The following is a 20,784-nucleotide window of genomic DNA, read 5'->3' as shown; positions in this document are numbered from 1 at the left end:
TCGGGCTGCACGGTGTTGGGCTGTGAGCACAGGCCCCAATTGTGGATGTCGGGCCCTCATACCATCCTCATGCATTCTGTTTCTCACTGTTTGAGCAGGAACCTGCACATTAGTGGCCTGTTGAAGGTCGTTTTGTAGGGCTCCGGCAGTGTTCCTCCTGTTCCTCCTTGCACAAAGGACCAGATAGCGGTCCTGCTGCGGGGTTGTTTTCCTCCTGCGGCCCCCTCCACGTCTCCTGGTGTACTGGCCTGTCTCCTGGTACCTCCTCCATGCTCTGGACACTGCTGGGAGACACATCAAATCTTCTTGCCACAGCATGCATTAATGTGCCATCCTGGATGCGCTGCACTACCTGAGCAACTTCTGTAGGTTGCAGATACCGCCTCATGCCACCTCTAGTGATGAGGGCACTAGCAAAATGAAAAACTAACCAAAGATCGGCCAGAAAAGATGAGGACAGGCAAATGGTCTGTGGCCACCACCTGCAAATCCATTCCTTTTATAGGGGTTGTCTTGCAAATTGTCTAATTTCCACCTGGTGGAAATTAGACAATTTACCAACAGGTGAAATTGATTCACAAATCAGTGTTGCTTCCTAACTGGACAGGTTGATATCTCAAAAGTGTGACTGACTTGGAGCTACATTGCATTGCTTATGTGTTCCCTTTATTTTTTTGAGCAGTGTATATATATTAATACATTTCCAGGAAAAAACTTTTACTACATAGCAATACAACCCTGTATGAAACTCATCAGCTGCTAATCATTAATTGAGCACTTCTATCAACACCATTGATGGTTTTGGGGGAAAAAAGCGCTCTACATATGTATATATATGTGTGTGTGTGTGTGTGTGTGTGTGTGTGTGTGTGTGTGTGTGCATATATATATGTGTGTGTGTGTATGTATGTATGTATGTGTGTGTGTATGTATATGTATATATGTATGTATGTATGTATGTATGTATGTATGTATACACACACACACACACTCTTATACACTATATTTTGCACTATATTTTCTCTCTTTCACATACACACACACACACACACACACACACCACAGCACAAACACAGTCCTATAATGCATAAGAGTGATTTGTAGCTAGATAAAGCAGGCCTGGAGAAGAAGCTGTGGATAATCTATTCTATTTGAGATGGAGACAAACAAACTTTTATTTCTAACAATATTGTTGTGTGTGTGCGTGTGTGTGTGTGTGTGTGTGTGTGCGTGTGTGTGTGTGCGTGTGTGTGTGTGAGAGCGAGAGAGTGAGAGAGAAAGAGAGATAGACAAAAAGAAACTATGTACACACTAGTTTGCATATTTTGCATATGTACATGCATAATGTACATATGTTTGCATGTACATGTGCAACTGTATGCATGAGTGTTCAGAGCTATGGAATTTTTGTGTAGCAATACATGCCTGTGCTTGTGCTGTGACCTTCAGCTACCCAACAGGCATATTCACCAAGACACCTTGGGTAACACAAACTAGGTCAGACAGCATGAATGAATGCAGGCACAAACACTACAAGACTATAAGACTACATAAACAAGCCTGTTCAACATCCTCAACCCAGCAGACTGTCTGATGAGACACATGTACGGTATCTGGGCTGCACAGTGATCAGTGGGACTTTCAAAAGCTCGCAACCATCCCGAAAATATATGTGGCAACACCAAAAGCCTAATTAAAAGGAGCATAATTAAAATGGCACCACTATCAAGCCAACAATCTGTTCCCCCTTCTTGCTCAAACTTACTGTTGCAGTCTAGAAAAACAACTAATATTCTCTGAGGAAAAATTGCTGCTTGCTGTCTGACTCCTTGGCAAGTTTTATGTCTGAAGACATGAAATAGTGCACCACGGTGGCCCAGTGGTTAGCGCTGTCGCCTCACAGCAAGAAAGGTCCTGGGTTCGAACTCTGGGATTGTCCAACCTTAGGGGTCATCCCAGGTCGTCCTCTGTGTGGAGTTTGCATGTTCTGCCTGTGTCTGTGGTGGGTTTTCTCCGCGTGCTCTGGTTTCCCCCACCATTAAAAAGACATATATGTTAGGGTTTATACTCCTGTCTGTGCCCCTGAGCAAGGCATGGCAACAAGAACTGGAGTTGGTCCCCAGGCGTTGCACGGCGGCTGCCCACTGCTCCTAGCTATACAGCTAGAATGGGTTAAATGCAGAGCATAATTTCCCTACAGGCATCAATAGAATATATCAAAATCAAAAAAACAAAAATCCAAAAAAAATAGTGACACGGTGACTGAATCATACAGGAGCCCCGATAACAAAACAATTTGCAACCGGAGCTCATGCAAATTGACAAAAGAAAATGAGATTCGCCATACATCTACGGTTCCTGTACTCAGAGCTCAAAGCTTTTCCCTCTCCAACCCATGCCATCTGTGCCAAGGCAAAAAAGAAAATGGCACCATCTGTGAATCCCTGGCAAGCTTTGTTGTCCCTGTCCCTATCGTCAACCACAGCGGTAAACAAACACATGGTGCAGCAGACAGCAGGGCCCTCCATATGCACTGGCCCTACATCATCTATGAACATCCACAGCCCTTCTTTCCGCTTCATGCCACTTTATACCATTGTCCTGAAGACGGCTGGTTCCAAAGGTAAAACATGGCACCAAAGGGCACCTTTTCTTAAAGTGTCGACGGAAGGCAAAATGTTGCATTTTAACAAACCTGTGGTTGAGTTTCTTGCAAAAAGTGTCCAGCAAGGTTTGCTTTGATTTGGTTCCATGAGTTGCTTGAGGTGCATGTATGATTAAATAATCAAGACTCAAACTAAGGTTTGATAGTTCAGTGAAGTCTATCAGTTTCCCCATTACAGACATCCCTACTGCAGTCTATAAATAACCTAAGGGTCTGTGGTCGACTCGGTTTTGGCGCTGTGGAAGGTTAGAGAGGAAGCAAGAGTGCGAGAGAGAGAGAGAGAGAGAGAGAGAGAGAGAGAGAGAGAGAGAGAGAGAGAGAGAGAGAGAGAGAGAGAGAGAGAGAGAGAGAGAGAGAGAGAGAGAGAAACTCATGAGCCAACACTGTGTGGCAGAGAGGACATAACCCAGGAAAAGCACTGACATCCACTGCAGACACAAAGCAGAGGATGGGGAACCCAGACAGCAGGAGAAAACAGCTACTCTGAACAATTGCTCAGTGACAGTGCTCATATCAGTAATTCCAAGGCCATACCAGCTCTTCCCACGTTTTTTTTTAAAGGAAACTACATTTCACAAGAAGACATGCACAGGGAAAGCGAGATGAATAGTTTCAGATCCACAACACATTTTGTCACAGGTCTTAATGCATGCTCAATAAGCCAGGTAAGAATCAGTTCATCTAGATACAACGTTTATTGACAGATACGTTTCATCACTCAACTAAGTGACCTCTTCAGTCTAAAAAAATTTAAAAAATCATTTAGTTTTTTTTTAGACTTAAGATGTCATTTAGTTGAGTGATGAAACATATCTGTCAATAAACGTTGTATCTAGATGAACTGATTCAACCTTCTTTGACATTTTATTGCAGTTTGGTGTTGATTTCAGTTGGTACCATTTATCTTAGCAATATTTAGTATGTTATACTCATCCATTCATTGCAACGGAAATAAGTCAACTTTTGGCGTACAGTACGCAGGCTGAGAGCAGCACAGCATCAGCTGCAGAGCATCATTTTCGGGGGCAGTTGGGGTTAAAACTCCCCATTAGGTTATCAGCTGCTCCCCTTTCTAATGCACATGGAAGTTTGTTTCCCCATCAGAGTCACCGTGTGTGAACAGCCATCCATCCATCCATTATCCAAACCGCTTATCCTACTCAGGATCGTGGGGATGCTGGAGCCTATCCAAGCAGTCAATGGGCGGCAGGTGGGGAGACACCCTGGACAGGCCGCCAGGCCATCACAGGGTCGACACACATATACACACACACACGCACATGCACACGCACACACACACACACACACACACACACACACACACACACACACACACACACCTAGGGGTAGTTTAGTATGGCCGATTCACCTGACCGACATGTCTTTGGACTGTGGGAGGAAACCGGAGCACCCGGAGGAAACCCACGCAGACACGGGGAGAACATACAAACTCCATACAGAGGATGACCTGGGATGACCCCCAAGGTTGGACTTCCCCGGGGTTCAAACCCAGGACCTTCTTGCTGTGAGGCGACAGCACTAACCACTGTGCCACCGTGCCGCCTGTGTGTGAACAATTACATTGATTTATAGACTGATGGTGTAATACCAATCAACACAGAACTTAGGGCTTCCCATTGTCTCACCAGTAAACTCACCATATGATCCATTTCTCAATGTTTTGCAGCTGGCAGGTCAGCTTTGGGAACATTTTTTGCTTTCCTTGCTTGGCATTCTTTTGTTTTGGGAATTGTACTCAACTGCTATATTGAATGTCCGTATACAGTTTTTGATATTGTGCATTTTCAATATCAATCTTTCTTGTGTTAATATTATTGGATGTTCATAATATGAACTTGTGTATGAACATACAAGTTCGACCATTGTTGACATCGTAAGTTTATTTTATGTTGAATGTGTCACACAGGGACTCAAGAACAAGACAAGAACTCAGATTTCTAAAGAGGTGTTGTGTCTCTATCTCCGGGCCTTCACGCCTCCAAATTTAACTTTACAGGCACACTTAATCAGGGTGTTGAACTCACAGCCAAGCACTCTCCCACAATTTTGGTAAATCCAATAGCAATGGGTTATGAAGTCATAATTTTTCATGTTTTGCCCAGTATCAGACTATTACTGCCCTTCTCAAGTTTATTGGATTTACATTTATCAGATTGCATTGCTCTGCTAATTTCCACTGTTGTTGTCTAACTCATTTCTAACTCGTGTCTAACTCATTTACATCCTGTGATCCAGGTAAGGTATGTGTGGAAGTTTGCATGTTCTCCCCAGGTCTGCATGGGTTTCCTCCAGGTGCCCAGGTTTCCTCCCACAGTCCAAAGACATGTAGGTCAAGTGAATCAGCCGCACTAAATTGTCCCTAGGTGTGAATGTTTGTGTGTGTGTGTGTGGGGGGGGGGGGCTGTGATGGCCTGGCGGTCTGTCTAGGGTGTCTCCCTGCCTGCCACCCAATGGCTGCTGGGATAGGCTCCAGCATCCCCGCGACCCTGAGAGCAGGATAAGCAGTTTGGATGATGGATGGATGGATGGAGGGATGGATGTATGGATGGATGGATCCAGGTAAGTGATATCTTTGCTTCGTAACCATGATGTCTTTGATGGAGCCGCAGAGATCTGCGATTGTATCCGTTCTTTTCATGTTTCCAAATCATCAAGCTTCATCACCATTTTTGCTGCACACAAAATATACTGCTCAAAAAAATAAAGGGAACACCTAAAAACACAATATAGACCTCGATGAATGAAATATTTCAGCTGAAAATCTTTATTTATTAGACAGAGGAATGTGTTTAGAGCAAAATAACCTAAGAATGATCAATGGAAATCAAAATCATTAGCCCATTAAGGTCTGGATTCAGAATCATACTCAAAATCAAAGTGGAAAATGAGAACATAGGCTGAGCCAACTTCTGTGGAAATTCTTCAAGACGATTCAAAATGAGGCTCAGTAGTGTGTGTGGCCTCCACGTGCCTGTATGCACTCCCTACAACGTCTGGGCATGCTCCTGATGAGACGACGGATGGTCTCCTGAGGGATCTCCTCCCAGACCTGGATCAGGGCATCGGTCAACTCCTGGACAGTCTGTGGTGCGACATCGCGTTGGCGGATGGTACGAGACATGATGTCCCAGAGGTGCTCGATTGGATTCAGGTCTGGGGAACGTGCAGGCCAGTCCATAGCATCAATGCCCTCGACATACAGGAACTGCTGACACACTCTGGCCACATGAGGACGAGCATCGTCATGCATGAGCAGGAACCCAGGGCCCACTGCACCAGCATATGGTCTGACAATGGGTCTGAGGATCTCATCCCGGTACCTAATGGCAGTCATGGTACCTCTGGCTAGCACGTAGAGGTCTGTGCGGCCCTCCAAGGATATGCCTCCCCAGACCATCACTGACCCACCGCCAAACCGGTCATGCTGGAGGATGTTGCAGGCAGCAGAACGTTCTCCACAGCGTCTCCAGACTCTCTCACGTTTGTCACGTGTTCAGTGTGAACCTGCTCTCATCTGTGAAGAGCACAGGGCGCCAATGGCGAATCTGCCAACCAAGATGTTCTCTGGCAAAGGTCAATCGGGCTGCACGGTGTTGGGCTGTGAGCACAGGCCCCAATTGTGGACGTCGGGCCCTCATACCATCCTCATGCATTCTGTTTCTCACTGTTTGAGCAGAAACCTGCACATTAGTGGCCTGTTGAAGGTCGTTTTGTAGGGCTCCGGCAGTGCTCCTCCTGTTCCTCCGTGCACAAAGGACCAGATAGCGGTCCTGCTGCGGGGTTGTTGTCCTCCTGCGGCCCCCTCCACGTCTCCTGGTGTACTGGCCTGTCTCCTGGTACCTCCTCCATGCTCTGGACACTGTGCTGGGAGACACATCAAATCTTCTTGCCACAGCACGCATTGATGTGCCATCCTGGATGCGCTGCACTACCTGAGCAACTTCTGTAGGTTGCAGATACCGCCTCATGCCACCTCTGGTGGTGAGGGCACTAGCAAAATGAAAAACTAACCAAAGATCGGCCAGAAAAGATGAGGACAGGCAAATGGTCTGTGGCCACCACCTGCAAATCCATTCCTTTTATAGGGGTTGTCTTGCAAATTGTCTAATTTCCACCAGGTGGAAATTAGACAATTTACCAACAGGTGAAATTGATTCACAAATCAGTGTTGCTTCCTATCTGGACAGGTTGATATCTCAAAAGTGTGATTGACTTGGAGCTACATTGCATTGCTTATGTGTTCCCTTTATTTTTTTGAGCAGTGTAGTTCCACAGTGGCGATATTTTTCCACGTTGCCTTTTTTTTTTTTTTTTTTTTTTTTAACTGTACAAGTGAATATTGGTTCATTTTGACAAGGACTAAAGACATGGAATTTGTACCATTGCAGCCACTACTAAAAATATAACTGTAAAATTGTAGCGCATTCGTACAAAAAGTGTGAGCCAGTCGCCGATTTCTCTGCTGTGGTCACTGGGATCAGGGGTGCACAAGTTTGCAAGTGCACGTGTAGAAAACACTGAGTCAGTGTGTATGAAAGTGAACAAGCCTGACTCGAGGCAGTGTCCTCCTGACACTTGTGTCCGGCACAGCAGGACACATCTGAGCCTTGTGATTCATGACACTGGTTGAGCTTGGTGTAAAAGGCGTACCATAAATGACTGCTTCTTTGTCCTCAGTACATATGTCCACACACACACACACACACACACACACACACACACACACACACACACACACACACACACACACCGATATATTGGATATGCTTAAAAATGATGTCATGTGGTTAATTGCAACATGCAACTTCTAAGCAACTTGATTTACTAATGTGTGCTCAAGGAATTAGAAGTCATGTAACACAGTTAAGGGGAATCACATGACAACATTTTCAAGTAAATCCATCCATCCATCCATCCATTATCCAAACCGCTTATCCTGCTGTTAGGGTCACGGGGATGCTGGAGCCCACCCCAGCAGCCATCGGGTGGCAGGCAGGGAGACACCCCGGACAGGCCGCCAGGCCATCACAGGGCCAACACACACACACACACACACACACACACACACACACACACACACACACACACACATTAAATTATTATATAATCAAATCAACCAAATTGTAAAGTCCACTTTTTTAATTATCATGTTCAATCAATCAAGTTGCATTTTTATAGCGCTTTTCAGAAAAATACTGACCTCAAATCAGTTATTTTCCCAAATCGACTCCTTTATGGAAACTAAGTTTTCCAGAAATCTTAGCAGAGAAAGTTTGGTCAGACCCTAATAAATTCCTCATTCATTATTATTATCATAATAAATTCTTCTGGCCACCCCCTGACCGTGTGGTGGCTGAAGGAACATCAGCCACTCCACGTAAAAAGCTGTCACGCACATGTGTCTTCCCGTTATGTGGCTCCAGGATCAGCCTCTACGCCCACCTGAGGACCCAGGGGGACCCAGAAGGAAGACGGTCATACTCGACCCCGAGTGGCCGCTGATGATGATGGGTAGACCTCTGCCTCAACCAATCTGGTGCTGAGTGCCTGCTCTTGTGCTGCTATGATCACAGCCTCTATGCTGTCCTTCAGTCCAGCCTTTTCTAGACACTGGTAGGATTTCTCGATATCAGCCACGTCTTCTGTCTGTCATTGGTACATCCCATGAAGGGGTTTAGTCTTCCATGATACCTCTTCTTCTTCTTCCTCCCCACTCTCTGTCTTCTGCTGCCTGGGGTGCTCACTCAGTGGTTCATCCTGGGGGGCCCTTTCTGAGGTGCTAGTGGATGTTCCTTGTTTCATCCTGGATAGTGCCTCTGACACTCACTAACCCTCAGCCCCCATTTTTTTGCTTATCATACAGTCTAAGGCTGCTGGACTTCAGGTGGAACCTTCCGTGCATTGTGAGGAGTTTCCATGTCCTGATATCCGTGGCCTTTATGTCCTCGTTTGGCCAGCTTATTAGTCCAATTGGGTATCTGATCACTGGTAAGGTATACTATGTGTTGATGTCTTGGCTCTCATTCTTCTTCCCATTAAACTGGCTGCTCACGACCTGTCTCATACGTGATTTTTTTTCGTACCCGTTTTCCGGGAACTCTGCCTCTGATTGGCTAATACTCATTGCCTCCGTTGATTAGGTTGGTTAAGGTTAGGGTTAGGGATAGGGTTAGCCAATCGGAGATAGAGTAGGGGCAGGTCTTCCCGGAATCCAGGTGAACGCTCTCTCAGCGAGTACTAGCCAATCAGAGGCAGAGTTCCCGGAAAACGGGTAAGAAAAAAAATCACGCCTGTCTCACTCTCTGGAGGGATTTGGCTGTAGCTGACCTCCTTGTGGTTTCCTTTTGCCTGTTGAATACCCATGTACTTGTACCCTCCTTTTCCAATATATAATTTCAGTATCAGTCAGTCTCTGGTAGGTCTGATGTTGTTCCCTTGTTACTCTGCAGCTTTGGATGATTCTTTGAGGAATGGGCCATTTACTCTTTTGGCGTCTGCTTCTCTAGTGTATTTCTTCAGCCTGGTGGCCAGACCTGTAAGCCTTTGTTTGGCAGTTTTCAGGGCCTCACTTATGGACAACTTACTGTACTTCCTCAACCAGGGCCTGTCTTCCATCTCACACCTTTCTGCATATCTGTTAACTGGCTAACATCTCTCTTTGCTACTTTGATCTTGGCTTCCAGCCTTCTCTTCCATGGAAGGCACTGTTTGTGACCTGTATTCTGAATCCTGTATCCAAGCATCTCCAGGATTATGGTTGCAGAGGCATATACAAGCTCACTGGTCTCTGTTATGGTGGCAGTCGATAGATCACATAAGGCTGTGTTCACATCCGCAACTAGGCTTTGTGATGGCACTTTGTCACTGAGTCGTGAAAGCTGAGCCTGGGGGTTGAATGTCTTTAGTCTGGCCATGATTCTCATTTGAACCTCAGTAGTTTCAGCTGTCATGGTTGGTAGGATTGTTTCAGGTGGTTGGAGTCTGTCCTCATGTATCTCCTGCCTACTGGACAGCCCTTGAGGGTGCTGAATTGTATAGTCATCCTGTTGGAGCCTCTCCATCTCAAGTTGTGACAGTAGCTACCTTCTATTGATATTCGAGCATTGAGCCACTAGCTGCTTCTGAGTCAGTGTGGACGTACGTCTCCTTACTGGTCCACAGTTCCCACATACACTTCATATAGCCCCTGCCCTGGGGTCTGCTGTTATAGTAGCATTCCATCAGTTCTAGGTTCTTGGCCTATGTCCATGAATGTCTTGTTCCAGTTGCCCATTTCTCATCAGCTTGCCCTGGTTCCTCAACACCTGACACGGACCTTGTTAACCCGGGTGATGTCCAAGCAAGTATGACTCTATTCATGTTACTCTCAAGCATGTCTGAGGTAGTTGGCTTGTATAGCATTAGGAGTCTAAGCCACGGAAAGCTCCTTCAGTCTTAGATACCCATGATGCGCCAACAGTCCTGGCATATTCCATGTATCCAACCAAAAGGTCAAAAGTTCATCACTTTGCATCACTTTCCTCTTCCTCTTATGGTCTGCCCTTATCTTCCATTATTAGGTTTAGTAGCTGTAAAGGATTTAGTGCTCTGTCATGATTACTTTTCAGTCTAGTATGTCCCTCTGTCACATTGGGCATTGCTGTTCCAGAGATTTTCGTTTTGCTAAGCAATGCCACGAAACTCACACCCTCACTGTCTTTACTTCTAGTATCAGTGTCACATGCCAACATTAAACCAGCCACACAGGCAGACACACACACACACAAACAGGGTCCAACACATATGTCTCTCTCACGTCTGGAAAGAGGGAACAGAGAGAGGAATAGACAAGATATCTTCAGCAAATCACCCATGGGCCCCTGGGAGTGCAGGAGCAGGCACTGGTAGGAGGAGAGGAATGAAACGGTGCAGACACGTGGACGTTTCGTTTCCCCACCCGCCAGCCCCCAACCCTTTTACCCCCTCTGCCATCCAGACCCCTTCCCTCCCCCTGAAGAGTCCAAGCCAAACAGATTGACTGTCTGGGTCAATAAAAAAGGAGGCTGGCTTTACCTGATGCCCCTCCTTTTCTGCTCGTTTTAATTAAACTGGGAGATGAAAGGGAGATGCCGAAGAAAACAGAGCCCTGTCTGTTTCTTACCTCAGCGGGCTTAGCTGGGGGAGAACCTTGTGCTTAACACCTCTACACTGACACTGCTGGTGCAAAACTTTGAAAATCGGGGCTTCGGGGTTGCACATCATTCGAAACAAATCAGGAGAGCAACAGAATAGTGTAAATAGAAACCAAATTTCTCTACCTGACAAGCTCAGCTTTCCATTATGTCTTATCCTCCCTTCCAATTTCAAATTGCTGCATGCTCAGAGATTTCAATGTTCAATGTTCAGCATGAAGAATATGTATTTCAAATATGCAGGCTATTGGCAAACTGATAAAATCGAAGTGACTTGGTTCTACAGGCAGTAAACATCCTTTCAGAGCAAAGCTGAATGGAGCTACTGCCAGAGTCTTGTTGTCCTCTTCATCCATCAACCCCTACTGTTCTGGCCCAAACAACCCTGGGGGAATATCCAGACTGACAAAAATGAATATTACCCATCCTAGCTTATCCACTTGAAATGGCAACAACCACCCTGGGAGAGACAAGGTCATTCTGTGAGACTCTGAAACTACACCAAATACTCTCTCCATCACATCGCTACATTTTCACATAGACTCTCTGTGATCTGCCTCTCTCATCAGGACCATGTGTGAACCCATTGCCCTACTCATGTCCTCACCAGCTCCATGACATCTAGCGAGGCACATCGGAATTATGCAGGACCTCCAAACACACTCCAGAGTCAAATTAAATCAACCATCCACAGACAAAAAGCTTCTTCTTTTTTTTTTCTTTTTTTTTAGTCGGGGGCCGAATTTCACACATGACTAATTGAGGTCCCTGTCCACTTATCTCTAGTCATTATCCTGTAAAGGGCTAGAGGAGGATAAAGGATAAAAAGGCAAGCCAAAGCAACTCTCCCAACCACCTACAAAAATGAAAACGGGAGGAAAGTACTGTATGTCGTCACCACTCGCTCTCTTGGTTTTAGGAGAGGAGTTACTCTGATCTTACACAGAAACATAGACAGCCTCAAGTAAGACTGCATTTTGGAGAGATAAGAGAATTGTTAAAATAACCCTAAACAAAGTCTGAATGAGTTTGATCACATTATCCAAAAAAACAAAAACAAAAAAAACATTGGGTCTGTCTCCTGTGGAAAAAAATACGAAACCCAGAGATAAAGATCCTACTAGCTTTGCTTTGTTGTTTAATGTTATCGCGCTGGAATCTTATCGTTCCTGTTTTTTTATGGTTGTGGTTGCAGAAGACTTTCCAAGCAGTTTGTTTCTCTGGGCGTATATGAAATTTAAAAACAAAAAACCCCAAAAACTGTTGTTATTCTTTAATTACATTGACACTAAGCTGCATATCCAAAAATTTGGGAAGACTATTTGAAATATATCTATATAAATATATCTGTGAGACTATATCTCACAGATGGCCACTTTGAGAGAAACAGCCAAAAGAGAAACCCTGATGATTCTGTAGCCACAGACTTCTGTAATCACCCCATCACATCTTCTTCTGGCCCACCTTTCAACATAATCCAGACCCCGGAGGATGTGCATGTACGTGGGTTTGAGGGGTGGGGTTCTCTCTGAGAATAGAGACAGAGTGAAAACATGCGGCCCTTAAAATCTTTCAAAAGAAACTATACTGCTCAAAAAAATAAAGGGAACACCTAAAAACACAATATAGACCTCGATGAATGAAATATTTCAGCTGAAAATCTTTATTTATTAGACAGAGGAATGTGTTTAGAGCAAAATAACCTAAGAATGATCAATGGAAATCAAAATCATTAGCCCATTAAGGTCTGGATTCAGAATCATACTCAAAATCAAAGTGGAAAATGAGAACATAGGCTGAGCCAACTTCTGTGGAAATTCTTCAAGACGATTCAAAATGAGGCTCAGTAGTGTGTGTGGCCTCCACGTGCCTGTATGCACTCCCTACAATGTCTGGGCATGCTCCTGATGAGACGACGGATGGTCTCCTGAGGGATCTCCTCCCAGACCTGGACCAGGGCATCGGTCAACTCCTGGACAGTCTGTGGTGCGACATCGTGTTGGCGGATGGTACGAGACATGATGTCCCAGAGGTGCTCGATTGGATTCAGGTCTGGGGAACGTGCAGGCCAGTCCATAGCATCAATGCCCTCGACATACAGGAACTGCTGACACACTCTGGCCTCATGAGGACGAGCATCGTCATGCATGAGCAGGAACCCAGGGCCCACTGCACCAGCATATGGTCTGACAATGGGTCTGAGGATCTCATCCCGGTACCTAATGGCAGTCATGGTACCTCTGGCTAGCACGTAGAGGTCTGTGTGGCCCTCCAAGGATATGCCTCCCCAGACCATCACTGACCCACCGCCAAACCGGTCATGCTGGAGGATGTTGCAGGCAGCAGAACGTTCTCCACAGCGTCTCCAGACTCTCTCACATCTGTCACATGTGTTCAGTGTGAACCTGCTCTCATCTGTGAAGAGCACAGGGCGCCAATGGCGAATCTGCCAACCAAGATGTTCTCTGGCAAAGGTCAATCGGGCTGCACGGTGTTGGGCTGTGAGCACAGGCCCCAATTGTGGACGTCGGGCCCTCATACCATCCTCATGCATTCTGTTTCTCACTGTTTGAGCAGAAACCTGCACATTAGTGGCCTGTTGAAGGTCGTTTTGTAGGGCTCCGGCAGTGCTCCTCCTGTTCCTCCTTGCACAAAGGACCAGATAGCGGTCCTGCTGCGGGGTTGTTGTCCTCCTGCGGCCCCCTCCACGTCTCCTGGTGTACTGGCCTGTCTCCTGGTACCTCCTCCATGCTCTGGACACTGTGCTGGGAGACACATCAAATCTTCTTGCCACAGCACGCATTGATGTGCCATCCTGGATGAGCTGCACTACCTGAGCAACTTCTGTAGGTTGCAGATACCGCCTCATGCCACCTCTAGTGGTGAGGGCACTAGCAAAATGAAAAACTAACCAAAGATCGGCCAGAAAAGATGAGGACAGGCAAATGGTCTGTGGCCACCACCTGCAAATCCATTCCTTTTATAGGGGTTGTCTTGCAAATTGTCTCATTTCCACCTGGTGGAAATGAGACAATTTACCAACAGGTGAAATTGATTCACAAATCAGTGTTGCTTCCTAACTGGACATGTTGATATCTCAAAAGTGTGATTGACTTGGAGCTACATTGCATTGCTTATGTGTTCCCTTTATTTTTTTGAGCAGTGTACTTACCTACTACCCTGTCATTCTCATTCTGAATCTCCACCCTTGTTTCCACTATACTGAATTAGATTTTCTGATCAATTTCAGATAAATCTCCAGGAAAGAGCCCATCTGACCACCCCAGGTAAATAAAGCATTTGATATGAACAGTCAGGCATGAGCAAGAGGCTCCTGTTCCCATTCTCATCCCACTGGATGATCCCAGCTACATGTCATCAGTTTTATTAGTTAAGGCCTGGACTGAGGTGCCCTCAGTGCCAGGAGAAGCTCAGCCAAATCCCAGCAGCACAGCAACGGTAGACCACTCATATTAGTTAAAGAGAGCATGGTGGGGGGGGGGGGGTGGACACAGAACAGAGGGGGATGGAACAGGGGATCAGCCATGGAGTCCCTAAGAGGTATTACTCTTACATGAAGATGATGGCAATGATGATGATGATGATTACATGTGTATAGCACGATTTTTGAAAATAGCGTTTACAAGTGCTTTACAGTCAGTGGAAGCAGATATTTCATTAAAATAGAATAAACACAAAATAAAAATTACAAGGTAAAAAACCACTGATGGTAGTGAGCTGTTGCATGATATTTAAGGAGAGGTCTCAGAGGTCACACTACTTTCGGGTTTATTTCACCTCAATTCAAATGCATGCAGAGGATGGGAAAATGGATTCAAAATCCATCTAAAGAATTTTCATCTCTTTGCCTTGCAGAAGAGTTTAAGCTTGGTGAATTCATTTGCCGTGAACAGCCTTGACCAAGAGAGTTGTCACTGTGACCGCAAGGCTGAAAATCAAACACGACAGAATCCATCGGTCTCGTGATACCCTGCTTTGAAATTTGAATTTGGTAGATTACAAAATACATTCCAAGATACAGGCTGAATGATTTTGGAAAACCGGAGCAGTTTGCATTTGTAACATTGTTATTTCATTGATATTTTTGCGTTAGCAGCTGTATCGCTTGCTGGTTAGCGTTTAGCCCCCTGTTTAGACCTAAACTAGGCTGGCCAATGTTCACAAAGTCAGATATCACATATATCGTATTATATAATATATATTACATATCATATTTTTTAATTATAACCTTGTTGTTGATAATGTGACAATATTTTTGGGATAACTATTATTGCTTTCGTAAGATTTTTACACACAAGAAAATTTTGACAAATGGCCATTAGTGATGTGGATATGATGACCAAGCAGGTAGAGACATTCATTGTTCATTTCTCTCAGATAAAACGGTCAAATAAGTTCAGAAAATTGCCTCACTTTACTGTAATGCAGCCTTTGAGACCAGGGAATGACAACATTTAAGTTATATCAACCATATTACCATAAATAAATGCTGTGATATGAAGCAATATGTATCTCATATCATGATATTAATAGATCAATATATTGCCCAGCTCTACCCTTTGCCCATATTCATTGTGAAGAACAAAGTGATTTCTCATGCGTCGATGTTGACGTGACCAGCCCTTCCCAGGAGGAGGCAGAGCTAGGAGGACAGGCCTGACTTTGAACAGCTCAAAGTCCATGCTAATCATTACAGATTGCCTTTTTGTCCACATTAAGATCCTTACTGTAAGAACCCATTGCTATTTCTCCTTTGTGGTGGAATGAGTCTTCACCAGTGGCAGACTGTGAGACAAAACGGGGTAAGAAATCATCCGTAAAGCTACGTCCTTAGGGCCACGTTTCTTGTCCTTGAACATCAGAGACAACAACACCATATCATAATTGTACTCTCAAAGTAGTGCTAGCGGATTTAGCTGACCTGAGATGCAGACAGAGCAGGGGAGTACAGAGCACAAGATGACATCTGGTAGCGTCTTTTAGAGCTACTAAAAAAACATCAAGTATCAACTTGATGGCATCTTCCTAATTTCTCCCCTCACACTCACTCAGAATAGACTGTGCTCCTGGTTATTATGACTGACCAGGTTGTGACAGACAGATATGTCAGCCTGTTAAGCCTCCCAGCATAACTGATGGACAGGCTTTTTTTTAACTGTCTTTATGAGCAGATCCCCAAACACAAATATTTAACCTTTTCATTTGTCAAAGTGTTTCAGAGTGTAACAGGTAAACGGAAAACGGGAGAAATCAAGGAGACATAATCTGGTTGCTCTCTTCACTGTCTGACAGTCAATGTGTTGCCTCCACCCTGCAGCCAGGCCGGAGCCGGAGACGGAGACGGAAACTGGGCAGCAGCTGTTCTTAGTCCAGCCTTACATAACAATGGCTTCAATGACACCCCTCACCCCAGCCCCCCACTTTAGCCACTTTGCAGCATCTCCGTCTAGATGCAGAGAAATCACAGAGAACATGACAAGAAGAGGATGTTTGGAAGCCCACTTAATACTTAATACGACAGACGCACACGCCCCCTCTCCTGTGGTTTGCCTCTTGGAGGACTGAGTTAATAGAGTAACGCATAGTGTGGTCGTTCATTTGCCTGCATTTACCGGTGGACCCTTAAAACTCTGTCACCCTCCATATCTTCCATTGAACACATGCACACTCCAAGCACATGGGTGTAACACACGGACATGCAGAGGGGACGCACAAAATGCAGACAACTACATATAATGCAGTTGTGGCGTGAGTGAGGGCGCTGAAATCTATAAGTGAACAAGGCCTACAGAATGACTGACCCAGTTTCACATCGTGCTGTTTTCAAATGTGTCGTGACTACACTGCATTATTCACCTTGCCACGATGGCATGCATACAAACTACGACTGCTTCTGGCCATGACTGAGTAGCCTTGATCAATAGGGTTACCACTGTTGCACATACCATATATAGCCTTGAATGGAGGTGTGCTTAGCCTCTGTGCTTATGATTTCATATGCTTAACATACAAACCTGCTCCCCCAAAGGTCATCGAACTAGTTATAGGAGATGTTGTTGAGGACTGAAATCCAGTGGAATACTGGGCAAAAGTGTATTCACTGTACTCACATCATGCAGATGCATTCGAGGACAACTTCTTTGCAGCTGAAATATGAATGAGGGGATTCCACTAACGTAGCAAAATTAATAGTGTATAATGTCCCATATAGCCTTCTAACATTTCAGCTAAATACTCATTTTCTATGACAGTCTACCAGATAATTAAGATTTTAACCATATATTAAAACAAAAATGTGTGGCTTTCAATGACACAAAGTTGATCAGTTGATCAATCTTCTTCTTTCAGCTTTTTCCCTGTTTTTCAGGGGTTGCCACAGCGGATTTTACAGTTTCCATCAGGACCCTGATGAACAGAAATAATTTAATATATCTCTCATATAGGGTCAGAGTTCCAGATCATTGATTTGGCCACCATGTGCAAATTCATGACAGCTAAATATAAGTAACATTAAATTATTTTTCAAGCCACCACCCCTCCACAAAGACAATTCCTCTGCATATCCATATGTGTAACTTCATAAAATCTGACCAAGACTGGCCAATCATGGGAAACCGCACAGGTCAGCAAGACAGGCAAACCTTTAGGAAACAATTTTGTGGATGTCTGTTGCTAACTCCTTCTTAGAGCTACCCTCGGGTACATTGGAAGAGCACCCACAGTATTGGATGAACATCATTACCCATCATCGTCATGATCCCACGATAGCCAAGCTAAGCAGGGTATAGCTGTCTAAAACGTCTCAGGGAACCAGAGCACTCTGAGAGTCTGCCTTTGAAGATCTGACACCAGTCTTATTTGTACAGAAGGAGATGCTTAAGCATTCCTATCATATTTTGCTTATGAATTTCAGTGAATTTGAGCAGTTGTAATGGAGGGAGAAAAGAGGGGGATTTGGAGATTTGGTCTTATATCACATTGCAGGGGAACTGTTTGGAAGAACAAATACGTTTTTCATTGAACAAAAACAAAGAAAACCCTCAGGAGGGAAAAGAGGGAAGACTCAGAGAACTGTTACCTTTACTAAAATTCCCGTCTGTGGAACACATCTAACTGGAAGACAGCAGATTATGTGTGGGAGTGTGACACTGTGCACTCATGTTTTCTAGTGTGTGTGTGTGTGTGTGTGTGTGTGTGTGTGTGTGTGCGTGTGTGTGTGTGTGTGTGTGTGTGTGTAGACCGAGAGAGTGTAACAGAGTGAAGGCTGTGTTCACCCACATCCAAAGGGAATTCAATAATGGGGGTAACAGGGAGAAATAGACAGGGTTTTGTGCCAGTTGCTAAGCAAATGGGGTCTGAAGTGATAGAATGACACTCTCCACTGTGTCCAACCTACGCAATACTTCTATCTTCACCAAGGACCCCATGTTACAGGCTGTCAAGTTAACAAAGTACGTAATGTGATGTGAAACTAGGCAACTTTTGGAAGCTACTTAAAGGCATAACTTGGGGAAATATGACAAAACCACACAGAGAGACTATTTGGTTGATTTCAGTGTGCCACAGAGAACTTAATTTGAATCCTATAATGGGATAATTAATTCAAAAACTATCAAATCACATTTATCAATCATTGGCAATTCTTAAATTACACAAAGCATTGTTAGTGTATCGTGTAAAGAATGTTGCGCTCTAAACCAATGAATCATGCCCATCAAGTCATATTTCACATCTCTTTTCCAGGGTCATTATGACAATCCATGTGCTTAAGAAATGCAGATAATAGGACTATTTGTACTTGGCTTCATCTGAACTCACATTCCATTATCACATCACCAACAGTTTGGAAAACAAATTGCCCTTTATCTGGGAGCCCTCATTCACTTGATGGTTACGCTGAGGCAAGTCGCCATGCAGGGCAAGAAGCTTCTGCAGGACTGACCCTTGGAAAACAAAAGAAATGTAAATTGCATGTTGAATATCATCCAGTTCCTTTTGACACACGACATTGTTAAAGACATGTGTGAACAGGTTTGGACCTTCTCAACAATGTTTGTCCCATCTGTGGTTCAGCGGAGCTTCTATCGATCTGTGACCAACATGAATCAAAGTCATTATGTTTGTTTGGAGCACACGACATAGGCTCCGACCACGGTGATCGTTTTGTAAAAACTGTTGTTTTTTTGTTGGGGTTTTTTTGTGAAACAAATTAGACACTTTCTCCTGCCTGTCACCTTGAGGACATACTAAACATATGTATGAGAAGAGAAAGGCAGGTTCTGGGCATCCACCAACCTTCATGATGCCGCAAGGTGTGTTCAGCCCTCCGTGACTTCGCTCGGTGGAGTTGTCGCGGCTGCCACCCCCGGTCCTCGGGCTGCCCTGTTCTCTGCTGAACCGGCCGTTGGTGCAAACTCCCTCGGCGCCGAAGGCAGAGGCCGTAACGTCCAAGTACGCCCGGTTTCCAGATGGAGGTAACGCGGCGGCGGCATCGCTGTTGAACACCTCTATGTTCGTCGCGCCCTGGTCTGACGGGGCACCGCCGACATCTACACAATGTCCCGACACAGCCTCTGAAGCCCCCTCCATGATCCACCGCCGCTACAGCCAAGCCCTCCTCACCGTGGAACAGCCCATTGTCTTCGTAACGGAGAGCTCGTCGGACGGATCATCCATCACCGACCGGGAGTCATCGGAATAGCTCAGTCCAGACTGGAACGGGCGGACAGATGAAACTGTCAAAACTCTCTCTCTCTCTCTCTCTCTCTCTCTCTCTCTCTCTCTCTCTCTCTCTCTCTCTCTTTCGCGCTCTCTCTCTCTCTCTCTCTCTCGTGAAAATGAGCCGATCGGTGGCTCCAGCCTGGGTTGCTGCTTTCAGCTCGTACCCAGACAAAGCCAGCGTAAAAACAACACCGCTATGACCCGGAGCGTCAGTATCTTTGGTTTCGATCTGAACTTTGGCTTTCCCTCCTCCCCGCTCGTCTGTCTGCCGTGGACCCGTCCGCTCTCTGCAGCGGCCGCCTCGGCTTCTGCCCGCCAACTGCACGTGCATCCGCGGGACAAATTCAAGCCCCCCCCACCACCACCACCACCACTACCACTACCACCACCACCACGCGCGCGCGCGCGCGTTTTTCTCGCGATTCCATCTTTGTGAGGACCCTCACTGACTACATTCCTTCCTTAGCACTTAACCCTAAACTTTACCTAGTTCGAACGTAAGTCGGCACTAAGTTCGAGTTTACGAACAACTAAAAATTATACAGTTGCAACGTAGGCATAAGTAATATCTTAAAACGTACAACTAACACAAAGTAGGTGCATCGTCGGCTGTAAATAAAAACGTTAATATGGCTTTTAGGTTTGAGCAAGTGGAAAACCCGCTGCCAAATGAAGAAAACGAAGGAGGATGTGGTTTATATTTCAGCGAGTTAGGGGACAGCCTCAGTTAGTTTATTCATTGATTCGTTATCCAAACCGCTTATCCTTACTCAGAGTCGAGGGTGTGCTGGAGCCTATCCCAGCAGTCATTGGGCGGCAGTTGGGGAGACACCCTGGACAAGCCGCCAGTCCATCAAACACACACACACAATTTAGTACGGCTGATTCACCTGACTTGCATGTCTTTGGACTGTGAGGGTAATGGGAAACCAGAGCAAACCCACGCAGACAACATGCAAACTCCACACAGAGGACGACCCCCAAGGTTGGACGACCCTGGGGCTCGAACCCAAAATCTTCTTGAGGTAAGGCAACTGCGCTAACCACTGCGCCAGACAACCTTCAGCAACTCGACAGAAAACACACTCCACAAAACATAGTGAATAAGCAAATGCACATCGGTACAAAATACACACAAGAAATTACTATGTTAAGTACTATATTGTAAAATACACCGCCGCCCTT

At 45.3% G+C, this 20,784-nt stretch overlaps 1 protein-coding gene across 1 annotated transcript in view; it reads right to left on the bottom strand.

Moving 5' to 3' along the window:
• Nucleotides 1–19,627, bottom strand: part of plcl5 (phospholipase C like 5) — a 144,041-nt gene extending 124,414 nt beyond the window's left edge. The window contains exon 1 of the mRNA XM_056288383.1: nt 19,174–19,627. Coding sequence (XP_056144358.1) covers nt 19,174–19,467 — 294 coding nt within the window. The 5' untranslated portion in view covers nt 19,468–19,627. The remainder of the gene's footprint in view (nt 1–19,173) is intronic.
• Between the last annotated feature and the right edge of the window lie 1,157 nt (nt 19,628–20,784).

Source organism: Lampris incognitus, chromosome 10 (genome assembly GCF_029633865.1).
Source record: "Lampris incognitus isolate fLamInc1 chromosome 10, fLamInc1.hap2, whole genome shotgun sequence".
NCBI lineage: Eukaryota > Metazoa > Chordata > Actinopteri > Lampriformes > Lampridae > Lampris > Lampris incognitus.
The sequence above is the reverse complement of the archived record's forward strand: the minus strand, read 5'-3'. Positions and strand labels throughout refer to the sequence as shown.